The following is a 15,915-nucleotide window of genomic DNA, read 5'->3' as shown; positions in this document are numbered from 1 at the left end:
ACTGAATTCAGTATAATGCACAATGATTTAGACGAAGTTGCTAAAATTATTGCTGTATAAGCACTTAGTACTTACAGAGCGTCCCATATCTTTTTAACGCCAAAATTAACCTATAATACTCCTAATAAAAACCTAGCATTTTCCGCAAGAAAATTCTTGTATTAGCCTTATTCAATTTTTCAAAATGATTCATTTTTCTTAAACTTTCTGATTAGTCCCAAAAATCGTAATTAAGACCGATTGACAATATGAGACACCATGTACGTATAAAAGCAACAACAAAAAATAGCTTGTTTTATTCAATCTGTTTAATTATAATTCTATATATTTTCTCTTATATATTGCACGTACTAAAAATCATAAAATGTTGCTTCTTAAATAATTCTTAAATCTTTTTCATGGAATAAAATTGCTCCCAGTTCGTTGAACCTCCTCTCTGAAAATAAATTTAATTATTTTAAAATTTACGATGGATTAATTAAAATTTTTAATTTGTTCTAACAATGCTTCTAATCATCCTTGTAAAATAATTAAAAATGACCGAGTCGCGGCCCGGCACTATAGTTTCAGGAGTAAATATTTCCATTTACTGACAGCGCCGATTGAAGGATTTATAACACTAATTGGATAATGAGATAGATAGAAAGATAGATGTTACTGCCATATTTCTATTGGTTCAGAATAGACAACAAACACATGACTGAACCCTGATTCCTAACTTTTCTGATTGGATTTATATTTTTAGATAAAAAAGAAGACATTTTTACATGTATACAACATATTTTTGGACCCAAAAGTTTTTTTGTTTTAAAAGCTTATGTTCCTGCAGAAAGCTCATTGCCCTGCAAAAAATTAAACATGTCGGCTAAAAAACTTGTTTCCTTGATTTATAATCTATATAAAATTGATTTTACTTGTCCTCGTAACCCTTCAAACTCTTTAAAAGAATATCGATGAATAATACTCCCGAAGTTCCTTTTTTGGTTATAAACATTTGTGTAGATATACATTAAGAAATAGAAAATAAAGGTAACCATATAAAATTATATTTCTTTAAAAATACATCGATGTCTTAAGTTTTAGGCTCTGACTACTTTTCCTGAAAAATCTTGTTCTGTACTGTTTACTATACCTGGATAGTCCTGTACTGTAAAGCTTATTGTTTAATTTATCAGGATAGTCCTATACTGAGCTTACTGCGTACTATACCGGGAGAGTCCTGTACTGTACAGCTTACTGTGTACTATACCTGCACTTTACAGCTTAATAGGTACTTTACATGGATATTTCTGTACTATACAACTTACTCTGTACTATACCTGTATAGTCCTGTACTGTAAAACTTATTGTGTAATTTACCTAATTAGTCCTGTACTGTACAGCGTATTGTGTACAATATCTGAATAGTCGTTTACTGTACAGCTTATTGTGTACTATAACTGCACTTTATGGCTTAATGGGTATTTTACATGGATAGTCCTGTACTGTACAACTTTCTATGTACTATATCTATATAGTCCTGTACTGTACAACTTACTGTGTACTATAGCTGCATAGTCCTGTATTGTACAGCTTACTTTGTACTATACCTGGACAGTTCTGTACTGTATAGCTTACTTTGTTCTTTACCTGAAAAGTCCTATACTGTACAGCTTATTGTGTACAGTACCTGGATAGTCATGTACTGTACAGCTTACAATGTACTGTACCTGGATACTCCTGCACTTTACAGCTTACTTTGTACTGTACCTGAATAGTCCTGTACTGTAATGCTTACTGTGTACTATACTTGGATAGTCTTGTACTGTACTGCTTATTGTTTACTTTATCTGGATAGTCCTGTACTGTACTGCTTACTGTTTACTATACCTGGATAGTCCTGTACTGTACTGCACGTTGGAGAACCGAGAAGTATGAGCTACAAGAAGAGAATTATGAGAATTAAACTATTTTTTTGAAATATGAAAATAAAGTTCTCAGATTTTAAAATAAGATTAAATATTTTCACCTGATTTTAGAAATGACGGTATGGGTCCAACAATGTAAAGATCTAAAACATAAAAATTAAAAAAAAGCAAATATATTTTTAAAATATAAAATAAATATTTATGATAATTTGAGCTTTCAGACATCGTTAAAAACAACATAATCCTCCATGCACCGCAACTTAAAGAAGAAATCAATGACACAATTTAAGATGCTTCTCACGTAAAACTAACTACAACGAAGCATATCCTGTCTGTTCTATATCTTCATTTCTAATTCAAAATCTGTCGAAAATGAGTAAAAGACGTTAACATTTAAAATGCAAAAAGTATGAAATAGCAAAAATGAAAAATCTTCAATTAATAAATGAAAATAGGGTCTAAAGTTAAGGCTCATTGAACACAGATTGCAGAAGTAATTAACCGTGCTCTTAGCGCCCAAATAATAGATTCTTCCAAAAAATTACTTCATTCAGAAAAAATTAGAAAATTATAAACCTGCTTGATTTTTTAAGAATTCTTGAGGATCAAATAGTTCTAATGTTGTTGTTTCAACTGATGTTGCTGTTGCTGTTGATATTGTGGTTGTTGTTGTTTTGAGATCATTTGTTGAGGTTGTGGGCTTAGCTGTTGAAAATATATCCATAGCCGTTGTTGAGATTATTGTATTTATTGCATTTGCTGTTTGAGATGTTGTTGTTGTTGTTGTTGTTATTGTTGTTGTTGTTATTGTTGTTGTTGTTGTTGTTGTTGTTGGCTGTGGTTTAGTAGTGGGTAGGGTTGTTAGCAGAGATTTACTGTTTGGTAGCCTTACTGGTATTCTAAGAAGAGGGTTAGTTAGAAATAATTACTTCAGCTTGGTACAGGGTGTCCCAATAAACATGGGAATCATATAACCACTTTTATATCGTCCTTATGATCCATGCGGCATTTTTCCACTAGTAAAATTATCGCTGTATTCCAACTCAAACATCTAATATCGAAAACGCCTAGCCTTGAGATTTTCAAAATGTGGTCTACCATTTTGCATTTTCAAAATTGACGGATATATTGCTAACTTTGTACAAATTTCCATTAAGAAATTGTTAAAGGCTGCGCCGTTAACGTTCAGCGGTACAATATTAACTTATATATATATTATGAAATCATAAATGGCGCGAAGCTCCGAAAAAATTTCGTTAACGGTGCAGCCGTTAACGGTTAAGAAATTGTTTGAAAACAGAAGACGACATTTAAAACCTTCAAAACACGTAAAAATTTTTATTTTTGAATGCAATTCTAGGTTGAAAAAAGTACGAAATTCACCGTTTAAAAAAATACGTTCCGTTTTTCTTTTTAGCCGTTAATTTTTTTCTTTCAAAAACGGCTAATCCAGTCCGTTAGCGTTTAAAAATTAATGGTTTCTACTGTTTGTTAATGGAAACTTTCGTTAATTTTCGAAAACCTCCGTTCCGTTAACAGAAATTTGCCCAGCCCTGCAGTTAAACCATTAGTTTGTACAGTCGAACCTGGTTTGACCACTTCTCTCTATTAATAATTTGATTTCTGTTGTAAGATTCCCATTCTTTGTGGCAATAATCATTAAAAGTTGTATTTTCGTAAGCAAAAAAAATCATTTTTGTTTTAATTTCAATTTCATTTCTTACCTTGATGATTCGATTCCAATTCTTTCGTCCTCGTTTCTATTTGTTTTAATCATAGGTTTTCTAAAAAATGGTATTTTATCAAATTAGTTTTTTGTACTTAAATATGTAAATTATATATACAACTACCAGGGAGTATAGTTGAACAAAACTCCCAAATTTCCTTTTTGGGTTCAATGAATTTTCGAAGAAAGCAAAAAATTATTATAAATACATAATATTATACTGTATTAAAGGCTAGAAGATGCGATATTTCCTACAACGCATCCATTGTGCACGACCACTTAGTCCCTAAACAAAAGCCCTCGTACGCCCCTGGGAATATAGCATGTCGTTCCGGTATGCCTATAGGCCTAGCCTAGCCTATCCCATGAAAACTGATTAGCAGTCTGTATAAATATATCATGTAAGTCTGTGATACATACCTAATGTGTGATGTACTGTTAAATGCCTTTATCTAGCGTACTGTTTAACCTTTATCGATGTACTGTTAAATCCAAGAATGTAAGGCAAGGAAAGTTTATTGCGGTCGTGTATACTCTGCGTACATATTGAAACCAGTTCTCTTTGGGTGGAATTTGTAAACAAAAATAGATGCATCAGTGTTCGTTTAGTATCCGAGGAGGTTAAAAGCATTAAATTTTGAAAATTTTGATAGTTCACATAATAGTTTCCTATGACCAGAATATTTCATCGATTTTTTATGTGAAAGATGGATCCCATTTCAGGCTTCGACATCCGTCTTGTGTTTACAGTACCGCCCAGAGACAGTACACTGCAGTACAAAAGATGTGTACACTTCTGAAATAACTTTCCTTGCCTTTCAATCCTTGGTTTAATCTTAACTTAGTGCACTGTTTAACCTTTAGCGATGTACTGTTTAACCTTTACCTAGTGTACTGTTTAACCTTACCTAGTGTACTGTTTAATCTTTACCTAGTTTACTGTTTAACCTTTTCCTAGTTTACTGTTAAACCTTTACCTAGTGTACTGTTTAACCTTACATAGTGCACTGTTTATCCTTTACCTAGTGTACTGTTTAACCTTTTCCTAGTGTACTGTTAAACCTTTACCTAGTGTACTGTTCAACCTTTACCTAGTGTACTGTTTAATCTATACCTAGTGTACTGTTTAACCTTTTCCTAGTGTATTGTTTAACCTTTACCTAGTGTACTGTTTAACCTTACATAGTGTACTGTTTAACTTTTACCTAGTGTATTGTTTAACTCTGTATCCAGCTGTACCAGCTGTGTATTTTGTGATCCGGGCAATTCCTCCCTTTTCCCGGATCCAACCGTATTCTCCTAAAACATTTACAGGATTTATTATTTTTGATAATTCTGCTTAATCAACCATTTTTTAATATCCAAGAAATAAGAAATGCATGCCAGGAAAATAAATTTGCATACAGTGATAATCAGAAAACTGTGGAATTGGAAGACAACATTATGGCAATACTGGAGAGTATTAATTTTAAGTCGTTTTAAAAAAAAATACTTTTTCTTGTAAGTTGTAACTTATTGATTCACTTATAAAGTTAATTGGGTCTGAGGCCGAATTCGAAGAATTTGAGCCGCGGCTTAAATTTGAGACGCGGCTCAAATATGGTTGGTTCCACTTAAAAGTGTATTAAATGTTTCAAGATTTAAGCCGGCTCTCAATTAAAACCAGTTTTTGGCGGATTTAAGATGCGACTCAAATTCATTAAATTCGGACACTGGTTACACTGGTTTTCTGCGTCTCATGTTTTTAAGACTAAATAAAGTTATAACTTGAGTCTAAAACTCGTTTTTCTGTTAATTCTGTATTTGTTTATCTTATAAAGTTATAATACAAAATTAAGTAAATGATTCCCTCTATTTGAAAGTTATTGGTTTGTTGTCAGAAATAAAAAGAGTTTTTCATTTTTTAAAGATTATTGAATGAAAATTACCCTCTACTCTCCCTTCGACATCTTTTGCTTCATATCTAAAAACAAGTTAATCTTTAAATTTTTGTTTTAATATTTAAAAATAAAAAAATCAATTCCAAGAATATAAAAAAAGTTACGAAGCATTACAATTGCAATACATAAGTTTTAAAACGTCCAGTTTATAAAGGAGTAAATATGTATAAACTATGCATTGAAAACCTATGTACTTTGGGTATTTAAACTTAATTCTTGTTTTCTTCAAAGAAAAGACGACATTTCAAATCAACTAACTAATCTCAGAGGATTCGTGTGTGGATATTGTTAATCTTGAATGCTTGATCTCGATATACAATGTAAAGACTATTTTAAAGAGCATCAAGATCAAAATTTAAGTTTATTCTGAAGGGAATGCCCTCGATCTCGATATACAATGTAAAGACTATTTTAAAGAGCATCAAGATCAAAATTTAAGTTTATTCTGAAGGGAATGCCCTCAAAAACATAATTTTAAAGGGTCTGTATGTGTAATTTCAAATGACCCTTCATGGAAAGAATGCAATGCCCGATTTACAACGGTACCCTTGAAACCTTAATCTGATGAAAAATGTGGAAGATATTGTACATTTTTTGGGTTTAAAAATGCTTAACTCTGAAAAGTCCTTCATGTTTTCCTGCTGTATAGAAATGAGCGAGTCAATTTTTTAGAAAAACCACAGTTGAAAATAATAAGTTTTTAAAATTATTAACAATTAATAATTGATCAGACAAAGCTTTTAAGGATACAGTTGTGAATCGGGAATTGCCATCTTTCCATGAAGGGTCACTTAAAATTATGCTTTTTTACCTGTAACTTCTTCCTCCCGAGTTCCAGCCTGGAAATACATTTAATAAATATCATCTGAGCTGAAAACTTTATAAAATTGTGGATATCGAGATCGCTGCTTGATCTTCTCTTTTTGTTGATCTTAATTTAATCTAAAGTTTTTATCCACAAAAGTGTGTATAACCAATCGAGTGGTGTTTGGAGAAATGGGAACAGTCAATCAACGAAGCCGGGAAATAATTTTTTTTTGAAGCATTTGGCAGTATATAACCATAAAACCCATTTCACTTTGTGATTTAATGTCGTCTTCCCATTCCACAGTTTTCTGGTTTTCACTGAACTTTTTAGTTGGGCTAAACTTATAAGATATTATGAAGTTGTATAAGTTTTATACAAGCTCTTGATAGATTTGAATAAAAATTATAATTTGACAAATTCATTCCGATGCAGACAGGATGTATCTATGTATATATTTTTTGATTGGGACACTCTGGAGAAACCCTTATATGTTCTAAGCTTAAATCTAAGTTGCTTCGGGTCGACTTTTATGGAGAAAAATAGCTAAAATTGTAATTATATACGACCAAGTGCGGGTAAACGGCGGGACTAACTATGAGTACCCTGGGTAACGCTTGGGGTAACCATATAAAGGCTTGGGGGGGTCTGAATATGTGTATAGCCTGGGGGGAGTTTGGCGCCCCCCCCCCTAGAAAAAGACCTTAGAGAATAGGTATAGGGTTTAAATGGGCGTCAAACCTTATAGAAATGCAACGTTTAGAAACAGCTATATGGCGTACGTATTTTCCGGGAGAAATTTTTTTATATTTTTGAGAATTAAACGTTTTTGTAAAACATTGTAGCTTTTCATTATCATTATCTTAATTTCTATTTTTTTTTTAAATACCCTAGACATTAAAGGAGAAAAATAGTTTAATATGTACATTTGTACTGCTCTCTATTGTGTTTAAGGTGCCCCAGATTTTATTATGTACTGACAACATNTTCGCGAAAAATGAAAGGGGGTATAGGCTTAATGCGAAAAATAATCGCTTTTGATCGCTGCTAATCTTTCTTCTATCTGTTGTGTCTATAAGGAGCAAATTGTTAAAACCGACTCATACCGAAGAACGTAACGTCAATACAAATGCAGAAAGTTGCAACATATAACTCGGATCGTAAAAAATCAATTTAATTCCAAACAAATCATTCATTTATTACAATCTATAATCATCGATAATTTTTCGACGCATTCGTATTTAGTTAATATTTCATAATATTTTCTATTTTTTATGATCTGATAGTTACTTTTATTTCTGTTTCGAGGATTTTTGATAATGAAGACGACATTTTCATATTTTCCAGGAATGTTCGAAAATCCAGCGCTAGTGAAATATCTTTAAAAAAAAAGAAATCAAAAATATTATAAAATATAAACTATATACAAATGTGGCGAAATATAATCGATGACTATAGGTTGTAATATCTGAATGATTTGTTTGAAATTAAATTGATTTTTTACGGTCTAAGTTGAATGTTACAATTTTCTGAATTTGTATGGGCGCTAAGTTATTCGGTATGAGACGTCTTTAACAATTTTCTCCTTATAGACGCAACAGATAGAAGTAAGATTAGTAGCGATCAAAAGCGCTTTTTTATCGCATTAAGCCTATAACCGCTTTCATTTTTCGCGATCACTCCCTTTTTAGTTATATTATTTCTAGGTGATTTTCCAATTTACGTCTATTTAGGATTATATCAAATGCAGTTTGGTCGATCCCTGTATTTTCTATTTTAAAACATAAAATTCATTCAGTTTAACCTATGTATTGAGAAAAGCAATGTAATGTTCTTAAACTGGCTTTAAAAAGTTTAATTTAAGAGACTGTTACGAGAGTTTTCGAACACATTTCGGTAATTTTTGTCTCTTTTTGATAAAATATATGAAACCCGAGGCAACGGTTTTTCGCATTTTAATTCAAGGCATTTTATAAAAACGGATGATTTAAAAAATTCGTGGCAGTCCCTTTAGATTTGCATTTATAGGTTAAAATATGCGTGTATAGATGGGGTTAGTGATAATAAACTCTGTAGTTTAACCAGAGTTCAACACTAAACGCAGTAATAAATATTCATGGCTTTAAATACGCCTTAAAGGCATTGTACACGAAGTTTCAAGTTACTCGCCATTTATAAAGTGGCATCTCCAATTCTTTTTTACAAGCTTTGTCCATCATAAAAGCATTAAATAACCATTATCTTCTTTGTGGTTTCTCCATAAGAAAACAAATCCACATTTTAGCCAAAGAAACAAAAGAGGAAGCTGTCAGCATTAAACACTTCTTAAGCTTGCAACTATGTTGTACAGGGTTACCCACAAAGAATGAGACTGTATAGACGCCCTATAAGACTCTTTAATTATGACTATTTCAAGGTTGAATTAATTTGCCTTTAATTATAGATTTTTATGGCATTTTTAATAATAAGGCAAAGAAAGACACAAATTTTTTGTTGTAGAGAATCATAAATATTAGGAAACAGACGGTCTAAAATCTATTCAATCGTCTCTGAAGTCTCATTCTTCTATATTATTGATTAGATAAAGGTCTGGAGGGTACCATTGTGAATCACACAGGCTACTCCACAACTGAAGAGAGTCACTTGAAATTACGTGAATAGTCCCTTTAAAATGTGAATCCCTGGATTCTTGAATTGTGGTTCAACAAATAATGTGCATAACAATGATCCACTGTGGAAATATTTGTCATGAAATTTAACACCACTACCAGTCACCACAAACTACCCTGGCTATACTGAATGATATAATTATTATTTTAGGAAATATTGTATACAATTGAGACGTTTTTATAGTTTATAATTTCTAAGTAAGATCGTTTAACTTTGTTTTTAAAATTTCTCCCGAAAGGATGGTTCGCAGAAGAAACGTTTTTTATACAATTATTTAATCACACAGTCGAGGCCCTACATGTACGCAAAGGAGCTTGTGTGTGGAGCATCGTTAATATATTTTGAATGCTTAATCTCAATATCTGATGTGGGCACTTTTAATTTTCAGGATCAATGCTTGATCCTTTAAAGGGCTACACCATTGGATTAATTTTACATTGGTACAGCATTCAGTAGCAAAGTTATCAGAATAAGAAAATTTAAGCTTGAGGCAAGTAATCAGTTTCTTTATCTATTATTCGTTAAAAAACCTTGTCTAGTATATCTTTAATATGCTTGATTCTGCAGCTTTAGCATAAAATAAAAATGAAACAGGTTTAAAAATCTAATAAACTGAGATGGTGTAGCCATTATAATGTCGTCTTTGTTACCTGTATCATAGCTGAAGTTGTAAGACAAATCCACAGGATTTAGATTATAGAAATTGAAAGATTTTGTGTTGTCATCTAAAAATATATATTTTTTTTTATTTTCCCAAATCTCGGTTGTATGAGTGATTATTTGTACATCTACCACAATTTAACCTCGAAAAAAAACAGGCTGAATTACCAAAAATTGATGAAAGGTATTTTTCAAAAGGCTTTTTCCCAAGCAGCAACATCCCAAGGTTATTTTCCCAATTGTGCAATTTCCCAAGCGGCAACTTCCCAAGTCTGGCCTAGCCGCAGCGCTCGGCCCCCCTTTGCAGTCTGCGGCGCCTTAGAGGGCCTAACCTAACCTTTGGGAAATTGCCGCTTGGTAAATTGCACATTTTGGAAGTTTCCACTTGAAAAAATTCCATTGGAAAAAATACCTAACACCAGAAAGAACTTTAACTGAAGGTGATTTCAGCGTAAGCAGTAAATGTCACTCTTCCAAACTCTTATTTTCTAATTTTCATATATTTGCAACCTCATATTTCAAACCATGAGTTCTGCTGTGTCTTAAAAATTTAGAGTTTATAAATATCAAGGGTTAAATATGTAAGGTTAAAAATGCGTACATAGGGCTTAAAAAAACTAGTAATCAGTTCTATTATATAATCTTTATTACTTATTTATTGAGAAAGTAATTGAGTATTTGCCACAAACTTTATAATCCCTACATCGTTGCAATGCAACCCATTGTTGCAGACCTTATACACATCAACCTGTCTATTCTGTTCGATGAAATAATCTAAGTTTAAATATCAAAGGTTTGCATCATCAGGTTGCTGGATATAGGAATTAGAAAGTTTGAGTTTGTGGAAAGGTCTCAATTCCTTATCTTGATTATTATCTTTACCTAGAATTCTATCCACAAAGAAGTTTTCATTAGATCTATCAATAACAGGTTTTCCTCTAAACAAAATTTATTAAACACGTCAAAAACACATTGAATCCTAAAAATGAGTTTTTAAGATTTCTTAACAAATTTTGTCATGGGTCTATAATAAGAAAAAATTGAACAAAACTTTAGTTTTTTAAAGTTTTAAAAAAGGAAAAATAATTAGGTTTTCATAGCGTTACCTCATATAAAGGCATTATACAGGAAAATATTACCCTAATGTTTTCTTTTTGGAATCATTTGCAAGAACTGATATTCCAACCTTCATATGAAACAAAAACATTAATATTATTATTATCATTATTATTATTATTATAATTATTATTATTATTATTATTATTATTATTTGTATTAGACTAGAAGTAGCAGTAGTAATAGTGGTAGTAGTAGTGTTAATGATATTACTATTAGTATTATTATTATAATTCTCTTAGCTCATATGTATATCTTTTTTTGTATTTATATTTATATGCTTTCTATAACTGGCCAAATAGATAGACCGAATTCGCTGACATTTTTTTCAAAATTCGATTTTTTTAAAATTCCACAGGCAACGCCGGGCACTTCAGCAAGTTATTATTATTACTATTAAATTTCTTTATTATTATAATTATTAGTAGTAGTATAGTAGTAGAAGTAGTAGTAGTAGTAGAAGTTGTAGTAATATTATTACTATAGTTGTTATTAAAATTTTTGATATAAATAATTTATTATTATTATATTTATTATATTTTACCTTATGTAAAAGAGGAACTAAGACCAAAAGTAGAATTAAAGAAATTTTATCTAAAAACATTTTTAACTTTGTTTTGTGTGTTTATGTTGGAAAAATAAGCATTCTTATTTCTTGATTTTTCTTTAAAAGAAACTTTAATAGTGCACAAATTTTGTTTCAAGAGACTTTTTCATACTTTTCTGAAAATGAATTTTAAAGATTTTATCACACTAGGTTGTTGTTGAACAATAGGCTGTTGTTGAACAACAGGTTTTTGTTGTTGAATATCAGGTTGTTGTTGTTGAACAACATGCTGTTTTTGTTGAACAACAGGTTGTTGTTGTTGAACAACAGGTTGTTGTTGTTGAACAACAGATTGTTGTTGAACAACAACAAGCTGTTGTTGTAGAACAACATGCTGTTGTTGTTGAACAACAGGTTGGTGTCCTATCGCTTGCTGCTGCTGAACTACTGGTTGTTGTGGCATTTCTGGAGCTAAAGACGGTTGTGGTTTCGCAAGTTGTTGATATTGCTTTTGTATATGTATTTGCTGCTGCTGTTGCCCTACCGCTTGCGGCTGTTTAACTTTAGGTTGTTGTTCCGCCAGACCGCAGGTTGTTGATATTGCTGTTGTACATGAATCTGTTAGATTATTCTCAACAGCTCTTAAATAGTCAGGGGTCATGAAAGAATATAAGATTTCAATTTTAAGTTAATTTATTTTAGTTAAACGTGATTTTTTATAATCCCTTTCTTGAACAAATCTAAATCAATTTCTGTGAGTCATAACGAACAAATTATTAAAAGGATGAATTTATTAATGGATAGATGAAAGAATGGATGAATATATAAAAGAATTGTTCTGGGACCTTACATGACCCCAGAGAAGGGTTATGGATGCTCAGAGTTTTAAAAATTTGTCTCCAAAATTTCTTACTTTTGATAAATTTTGAAAATCTAAGAAAAATTATGATTATATCCACAAAGTTTTTGTTCTATATTTTACAAAGATGCTCATAGATAGAGCCACAATTAAAAGTTGAAATAGAGGATGGGTGCAAAGCGTCCCAAAAGTCTAGTTTAATTGATTTAACCTACTTTAATAAATTCTCGGAGTTTAACCATTTCTGAAAAGTTTGATTTATGGAAAACATTTCTTTTTAGTAAATAGTTTCTAAAAACTGGAATAGGATAATTGATAAAAAGTTTAAAGCATTATTTCTGTAATCAATAAGAAGAAATCCCACTAATATTAATACCTTTAATACTTAGAAATTTTTATTCAAAATGATATTATGAAAAGGTAAATTATTTATTTTTTCAGATGACAAATTACAAAAAATTGTTGTTTTTACAACGTATGTATCTAAATAAACAAGTATTTAAATCATGGTAATGACTTTTGATGTAGTCTTAAGAGAGTATGATAAATGACCGCTTTTCTTCCAAAGCCTTTTCTGATTGAAATTCATAGATCTGTTAAAGGGACAGTAGGATTAATTCCATGCAAAGTGGGATATCCCCGATTTACAACGATACCCTTGAGACCTGTATCTGATCAAAAATATGATAGATATCTTTGTTTTTTCCAACTCAAAAAGTAATTACTTAAATGAATATCTTTATTGCTTATTAATAGCAAGGAATGAGCAAGTGGCTTCCTCAGAGAAACCGCAAAAGAAAATAAGTAGTTTACAAAAACTATAAAATGGGTCAGAAACTAATTCTTACTTGATCAGACAAAGCTTTTATATTCACCATTCAGCATTTTCAACTTTGTATGAAGGGTCACTTCAATACGTTTACCGTTCCTCTAAAGGGCGTATACAATGGTAAGGATGGTTGTAAAAAACCCACACAGGAAAACCTTATTTAGATATTTAACCGGACCTATAACCAACACAGCCCCGACCAGTACTGGAGTAAAATTGTGTAAATATTGTAAAAACATTGTGTACATATTTTCCAACTACAGAGATCATAAACATTTTACAAAGAATTGAGTCTTTGCCACAAACTCAAAATATATAATCCTTGTGTCTATTGTATTTATCCAACATGATGATGTAATTGTAAACCTATGATATTTCACCCTAAGATTATTTAAACTTTATATAAATACTTTGCTAGTCTGTTTGAGTGTCTGTCTCAGTCTGTTAGTATCCAATAAACGTCAAAAAAATTTAGTTTTTGTTTTTTAATGTATACAACGATAAAATGTTCACAATTGAAATAATAGATGGACGCGTAACGCCCTAAAAGCCTAGTGTAACAGATTTAAAAGCTTGAAATATCCAAGGTCTTCAATATTGGGTGGAAAAGAATTGGGATTTTAAAAATCTGAGTTTGTGGCAAAGAACAATTCCTTTGTCATTAATATTTATTTTCCGAAAATCCTGATGTATTGGACCCTTTCCATCTAATGCTTGGTGTCAGATGTTGGGTTGATTCCCTAAAACACTTTCCCAAAAGTACTTTCCCGATGGTACTTTGCCAAAGGTTCTTTCCCAAAGATACTTTCCCAAAGGTACATGCCGAAAAGTACTTTACCAAAGGTTCTTACCATAGATACTTTACCTAAGGTACTTTCTCAAAGGTACTTTCCCAAAGTTACTTACCCATAGGTACTTTACCAAAGATACTTTACCGAAGGTACTTTACCAAAGGTACTTTACCAAAGGTTTTAACCAAAGATACTTTACCAAAAGTACTTTACAAAAGGTACTTTACCAATGGTACTTTACCAAAGGTACTTTACCAAAGGTACTTTACCAAAGGTACTTTACCAAAGGTAATTTGGCAAAGGTACTTTACCAAAGATACTTTACCAAAGGTACTTTACCGAAGGTACTTTAACAAGGTACTTTACCAACGGTACTTTACCAAAGGTACTTTACCAAAGGTACTTTACCAAAGGTACTTTACCAAAGGTACTTTACCAAAGGTACTTTACCAAAGGTACTTTACCAAAGTTACTTTACCGAAAGTACTTTAACAATGGTAAAATTTATCAAATGTACTTTGCCGAATGTACTATACCAAAGGTAAGCTTCATCAATGGTACTTTTCCAAAGGTACTTTACCAAAGGTACTTTACCAAAGGTACTTTACCAAAGTTACTTTACCGAAGGTACTTTACCAAAGGTACTCTACCAAAGGCACTTTACCAAAGGAACTTTACCAAAAGTACTTTACCAAAGGAGCTTTACTAAAGGTTCTTTAACAAAGGTACTTTGTAATTTTTAAAGTTTAAAGGCCAAGGTTTAAAAGGTATTGCTGTGGACCATGCCAATACCAAATTTTATTTCACAGTTTTCAAAGATAAAATTATTTAAGTTTTAAAGTTGTGTAAAATCAATAATTTCAATTTGAAAGTTTGGATTAAGTTCTACAAGTGGATTAATGTTGAAGTTTGTTCATTAATTTATCAACATGCAACTTTATGGTTTTAATATTTCCTTGATAACAAAAGAATTCTGGTAAGATTGAAAACTGCTGATGCTGAAACAAAAGATGCAAAACTCTGATTTCATGGATGAATGCGTAATACAATTTTTAACAGATAAACAATAAATAAAATCATATTTTGGGAATCCAATATTCAAAACAAGTAAATTTAAAAGCAGTGGTGATTTTTACCATGTATCATATATCATGTACCATTTATATGTATCATGTATGATGTATCATTTAAGATATGTCATGTATTATGTATCATGTATCTTTTATCATGTATCATTTATTATGTATCATGTATCATGTGCTATTTATTGTGTATGATGTATAATGTATCATGTATCATTTATCGTGTATAATGTATCATATATCATTCTTCACGCATAATGTATCATGTACCATTTATCGTGTGTAATGTATAATGTATCATGTATCATGTATCATGTATCGTGTATCATGTATCATGTATCATGTATCATGTATCATGTATCATGTATCATGTATCATGTATCATGTATCATGTATCATGTATCATGTATCATGTATCAAGTATCATGTCTCATCTATCATGAATTATTATGAATTATCATGAATTATCATGAATTATCATGTATTATTATGAAATATCATGTATGTCATTAAATCTCTGCAGCAACATTGCAACAAGTGGTGTTTAAAAACTAATCTATAATATTTGTAAATGGGTCAAGTCAAGTAAATTTATCATTTTCATGCAATATACCGTTAAATCCAAGTTGAGTTGAATAAAACTGCACCATAACATGTATTAAATATAGGTAATACTATTTTAAACAAGAAATGTCTATTTGAAATTAATAAAAAGGTGTGAAAATTAGTTTTTGATGATACTTTATGTTACCGACTTTTATTTCGATATGGGCCAGGATTAGGGTTTTCACGAAACAGAAGATTCCCTTGCGCAACAGTTTGGTGTTTTTTCTATAAATGAATTTTTTGCACAAAACTTTGCATTCATTGCAGGAGAGGGGGGGGGGATTGGAGCACTGTCTAATCTTCACTTCAAAGGGAGAGCCGGGGGCCATACAAAATAATAATCACAAAAATTGAACTTCCTCTTTTTTTCCACCATT

The 15,915-nt window shown here is 31.2% G+C and overlaps 2 protein-coding genes across 2 annotated transcripts; both read right to left on the bottom strand.

Annotated features, from left to right (window-relative positions):
- Positions 1-26: 26 nt before the first annotated feature.
- LOC111716105 (cell wall integrity and stress response component 3) lies at positions 27-11,569 on the bottom strand. The gene is made up of 12 exons (XM_023491522.1): positions 11,369-11,569; positions 10,848-10,894; positions 10,591-10,646; positions 9,699-9,773; positions 6,385-6,412; positions 5,562-5,596; positions 4,839-4,932; positions 3,632-3,691; positions 2,484-2,806; positions 2,009-2,050; positions 1,870-1,918; positions 27-436 (listed from the first exon to the last, which is right to left on the bottom strand). The coding sequence occupies exons 1-12, from the start codon at positions 11,426-11,428 to the stop codon at positions 397-399; spliced, it is 909 nt and encodes a 302-aa protein (XP_023347290.1). The 5' UTR covers positions 11,429-11,569; the 3' UTR covers positions 27-396.
- Positions 11,538-12,032, bottom strand: LOC111716107 (general transcriptional corepressor trfA-like). Its single transcript, XM_023491525.1, has one exon. It carries the CDS (start codon positions 12,030-12,032, stop codon positions 11,538-11,540), a length of 495 nt encoding a protein of 164 aa, XP_023347293.1.
- Between the last annotated feature and the right edge of the window lie 3,883 nt (positions 12,033-15,915).

Source organism: Eurytemora carolleeae, unplaced genomic scaffold (genome assembly GCF_000591075.1).
Source record: "Eurytemora carolleeae unplaced genomic scaffold, Eaff_2.0 scaffold1815, whole genome shotgun sequence".
NCBI lineage: Eukaryota > Metazoa > Arthropoda > Copepoda > Calanoida > Temoridae > Eurytemora > Eurytemora carolleeae.
Note: the sequence above shows the minus strand (reverse complement) of the source record. Positions and strands in the feature narration are given on the sequence as shown.